Source organism: Sinocyclocheilus grahami, unplaced genomic scaffold (assembly GCF_001515645.1).
Source record: "Sinocyclocheilus grahami isolate Dianchi unplaced genomic scaffold, SAMN03320097.WGS_v1.1 scaffold427.1, whole genome shotgun sequence".
NCBI classification, from domain to species: Eukaryota; Metazoa; Chordata; class Actinopteri; order Cypriniformes; family Cyprinidae; genus Sinocyclocheilus; species Sinocyclocheilus grahami.
The window spans coordinates 824,533-829,453 of record NW_015505606.1 but is presented as its reverse complement, the minus strand read 5'-3'; the positions used below and the strand labels follow the sequence as shown (position 1 = coordinate 829,453).

Here is a 4,921-nt window from a genome sequence, read left to right as displayed (position 1 = left end):
GGAATCCGGTAGCAGTTCTAGGCTAGAGAGTGTGTATTCTTGAGCTGACTGCGCTAGGATTATTATCTGGAGCTGGTGTGGAAAAGGAAGTATCAGATTGTTTGTCAACTCAGACGCCAGCCCATGTCAGGTGGGAGTGGGAGTGGGGGGAGTGGGAAGGACGAAGGTGAAAATTCTTCGTGCTGCAAGAAACCGCATGTTTTCTGATCTGTTGGAATCCGGAGTCTCACCTTTATCTTTAAAATCAATTCTTGAAAATAAGGAATATGAAACAACAACGGTTGTTATAAGTTTTTTACTCTACACTGGTCTTTATTTGAGGATTTAATCTATGAGATGGAGTTCTTCAGATGAACTGGGGAGGGCAGCAATACGCCTTTGAAGCGTCTAAGCTGCCGCAAATCATACAAGAAGAAGAAGAAGGATCAGCACGTCAAGCGATGGCATCATCAAGCCAATCAGAGCGCGAGTCGCGCGCAAGCGTGTTGTGATGCATGTGATGCACGCGACGGAAGCGAGGTGAGCTTTCAATACTTATAATATGTACATCACTAAGTCATCAGATTGTGCTGGATATTTTATCATATGTTCATTCAGAGACATTTCATAGCGGGTAAACAATATGATCAAATTTGAACGAGATGTGGAGTTTTTGCATTATGTAGCTCGTTGTTGTCAGTGAAGATGAAGATGCTTCATCTTTGTAGTCTGAAATAATTCAGTGATTCCGTTCAAATGTTCGAATATCATGATTTTCTGAGGAACGGGCGCGGTTGATTTGATTTGTCTTTGTCATAAACATCACAGGTCACGCCTTTGCAAGAATTACTATGGTAACCATCGTATTTGCCAACACTGCTGGCTTAAAGAAAGATAATAAACCAAAAAAGTACAAAACATTATGAAAGCGATTCGAATGAAACCCCATATCTATTTATTATGATTTTATAGTAACAATAATAACTGTAGGCTACTAACTCTGATACTGTGGTGAAGGTCATATAGGCTAATTGTATCTTTTAGTCTGGACACCTATAGAAATGTTCCACACTCCTAGCAATGTGGAATTCATTGGTATTCTTCACCTTAAAATCAACTAGGGATACCTGATTTCTGTATTAATTCAACATACCAGTCTAGTGGTTGTCAAGCAGAGGGCTGGAGCCCACTAGGGGTCCTCAGCAAGCTTCCAAAATGGATGCAACATGATTAAAAATCTTTGAAGTGTGCATAAAGCTGCTCAAAGCCATTTTTTCTTTCATTCTAATATGCTGTTTCTATGGAAGCCCGTTTCCGCCACTGAATAAAAAAATATAATTCTGTAAGTCATAATAATGAGAAACCTTCTCAAAATTATGATTTAGTATCTCGTTATAATGACTTATTTTCTCATAATAATGACTTAGTATCTCGTAATAATGAGAAACTTTCTCGAAATAATGACTTAGTATCTCGTTATAATGAGAAACTTTCTCATAATAATGACTTAACCTAATCCCCCCCCAAAAAAACGACTTACTGGACGCTTGCGCAACGCAAGAGTGACAGCACGCTAGCGCCATCTGTTGGTCAAAGCCATGCAGGAACACCGCTAACATTGCATGTGATGCATGAAAGGGACAGCTAATAAAACTAATAAATCTTTAATATAGATCAGTGGTGGTGAACGGCAGTCCTGGAGAGCCGCAGCCCTGCAGAGTTTAGCTTCAACCCTAATCAAACACACCTGGACAAGCTAATCAAGGTCTGAAGGGTTACGAGAAAGCTACAGGCAGGTGAGTTTTAATTAGGGTTGGAGCTGAACTCTGCTGGGCTGTGGATCTCCAGGACCGGAGTTCGCCACCCCTGATATAGATAGATAGATAGATAGATAGATTGTTTCCAGGATTCCTTGATGAATAGAAAGCTCAAAAGAACAGTATTTATTTTAAGACACCGGACACCGGCCCTCCAGGACCGAGTTTGGGCACCCCTGCTTTAGTCAATAGGTTGTTTGAATGGGGTTTTGGTTAAATGCCTGAAAAAGGTCTGTGATTAACACAAGCACAATATATTTTCACATTTATTTAGGAACATAAAATGCATCAGTAATTAGGGTTGGGTGTCGTTTGAATTTAAATGTGGTTTAAAAAAAATGAAGTCAAACCTTTAGATGTCAAACATATTTATTCTGTGTCTCTTTTAGCAAAACATTTAATTGCTGCTGAATACCATGTACAAAAATCAGCCGGCTTCATAAAAGCTGGACTCGATTAAAGCAGCACTATGTAACTTTTGGCGCTCTAGTGGTTAATAAACAGAACTGCACACATCCCGCGGAAGAACATTCCAACCGGAGCTACTTCTCTAAATTTATGTCTATGGCGATTCACGCAGTTACTCCGTTATGGTGTTACTCCGCAGCGGCGACGACCCAACCAGGCTACAATAGTCCAAATATTATACAGTAAGTGTACCGTAGTGATTCGGAATAAGACAAAAACGCGGTTTGGAAGATTAATTCATGATGTACTCGCTCATTATATACATTTTGCAAATTTTGAACAGAAAAAGTTACATAGTGCTGCTTTAAGAGCTGTTTGTGTGTAAAATAGAGCTGCACGATTCTGGATAAATTGAGACTATAAAAACTATGTAAAACGGCTCGTTCTAACACGCCCCCACATATCTACCTCACTGTGGAAATATTAGCATATTGCCACCCAAATATTCACGCAAAGAAAGAAGGCGTGGTTTCAGTAACCGCCGTTAGTGTCGATGCAGCCATGTCAGGGAGACGCTGTGTGTTTCTAGTCTAAAGCAATAGCACTTTATTTGGCCTTCCGAAAGTAGATGCATTTAGGAATCTTTAAGATTACTTACAACTGAACAGCAATGCATTTTATGGATGGCCGTTTCGTGAACCTAGGAGAGGAGGTAATTCTGACTTTGCTATGACAATCTGGCGCTTCTGCATCAGCTACTGTTTTGTTATTGGTTTAAGTATTTGCTATTGACTGTTCAAATGCGGAGTTTTGCGCATCGTGTGTGTGTGTGTGTGTGCGCGTGTGTGTGAGAGAGAGAGAGACATCACAGTGGAGTCAGCTGTCTTAACCGTGGCTTGTGTACTTTCAACACATACCAGCTTCATCACTTTCTTTTTCTTCTTTCATCAGAAGCGCATTATATTTCATGCACCAGATGTTGTCATATCTGATCCTCATTTTCGACATTTGACTGGCTATCAACGAGGACCATGGCCTCCACCGACCAAGACCAAGAGTCACTGCAGAGTCAGAAACACTACTTGTGTGGTTCTGTCGCAGCGTTCGCCAACATTGTCATCACATTTCCCATACACAAGGCACTGTTCCGCCAGCAGTTGTTCGGCGTGCAGACGAGGGAAGCTGTGCGCCAGCTCCAGAGGGACGGTGTGCGCACACTGTACCGCGGCATCCTGCCACCCTTACTGCAGAAAAGCAGCACTATAGCAGTTATGTTTGGCCTCTATGAGGACTTCTCCAGGTTGTTGCGGCTAACCGCTCCTCAAGCCCCCGTCCTGTTAACGGACAGCATCGCAGCAGTTTTAGCGGGAACAGCTGAAGCAGTCTTAACGCCCTTCGAGAGGGTCCAAACTCTACTGCAGGACCCACGTCATCATGGAAACTTTCAGAACACTGCGCATATTTTCCGTCTTTTGCTTCAACAACACGGCATCCGAGAGCTTTACCGTGGCCTTGTTCCAATCCTACTCAGAAATGGCCCTAGCAATGTTTTTTTCTTTGGCTTGCGTGGACCGATCAAGGAACTGCTCCCCAAAGCCGAGACAAAGGCAGGGCACTTGGTTAATGACTTTGTATGTGGAGGGATTCTGGGAGCGGGTCTCGGGGTGGTGTTTTACCCTCTGAATGTAGTTAAGTCTCACGCACAAGTGCAGATTGGAGGGGAGTTTCAGTCCTGCAGGGTGATACTGGCAAACGTTTTGAGAGAGAGGGACGGGAAGGTGAGCCGTCTGTTTCGTGGTGTGCATTTGAACTTCCAGAGATCTGTTTTCTCATGGGGAATCATAAATGCTACATATGAACTTTTACTGAAAATGCTCTGATTGAGATGAGACGGACAAAAGGGGGAATTAAAGTGAAAAGCATCAACGACTCGGAGAAAAGAGTGGAGAATAAGTCTATTTCTGCTGCTAAAACCACAGAATTAAAACAGCATGTTTACTTCGTGTTATGTTAAAGTTAGTTAACTCAAAAGATTTCTTCATGGTCAAGCCTAACTGAAAGCACAAAGAAAGGGAAATGTTTGATTTGATCATTTTAGCAATATATTATTTTCTATTTTAAAAAGTATTTAAACAATTAATATGGGATGCATAACCTTTCAAAAGGTTGAAGTTGGCAAGGTTTTTTAATGCAATAATGACATGCAGTAAAAACGGTAATAGTCAAATATTATTACAATTTACAAGAATCTATTTTAAAATGTAATTCATTCCTGTGATATCAAAGCTGAATTTTCAGCATCATTACTCCTGTCTTTAGTGTCACATGATCCTTCAGAAATCATTCTAATATGCTGATTTGCAGCTCAAGAAACATTTCTGATTATCAATGTTGAAAACAGTTGTGTTGCTTAATATTTATGTGGAAACTGTGATAGAGGATTCTTTGATGAATTTAAAGTTAAAAAGAATAGCATTTATTTGAAATAGAAAAATGTTATACAAGTCTTTATTGTCATGTCTGATCAATTTAAATGGATCCTTGCTGAATAAAACTATTAATTTCTTTAAAAATCTGACTATCCCCAAACTTTCGAATGGTATTATATGTCATTTAAAAGAAATGAACATATTTTCATGATTAAATACAGTGTAAAGTAGGGCTGCACAATTAATCAAATTTCTAATCGCAATTACAATTATGGATGCCACAATTAC

General features: G+C 40.3%; 1 protein-coding gene across 4 annotated transcripts; it reads left to right on the top strand.

The window, feature by feature from the left end:
- Positions 1-428: 428 nt before the first annotated feature.
- On the top strand, positions 429-4,375 carry LOC107551570 (solute carrier family 25 member 51-like). Of its 4 annotated transcripts, none has more exons than XM_016233211.1 (2): positions 429-519; positions 3,156-4,375. In XM_016233211.1, exon 2 carries the CDS (start codon positions 3,236-3,238, stop codon positions 4,082-4,084), a length of 849 nt encoding a protein of 282 aa, XP_016088697.1. In that variant the 5' UTR covers positions 429-519; positions 3,156-3,235; the 3' UTR covers positions 4,085-4,375. The 4 variants fall into 4 exon arrangements, with proteins under 4 accessions (XP_016088697.1, XP_016088699.1, XP_016088698.1 ...); XM_016233213.1 differs by lacking the exon at positions 429-519 and adding an exon at positions 544-613; XM_016233212.1 differs by lacking the exon at positions 429-519 and adding an exon at positions 1,750-1,775.
- The last annotated feature ends 546 nt before the right edge of the window (positions 4,376-4,921 follow it).

Bases quoted from the DNA above. Each gene is read 5' to 3' on its own strand.
- LOC107551570 (XM_016233211.1), top strand. From the start codon at position 3,236: ATGGCCTCCACCGACCAAGACCAAGAGTCACTGCAGAGTCAGAAACAC.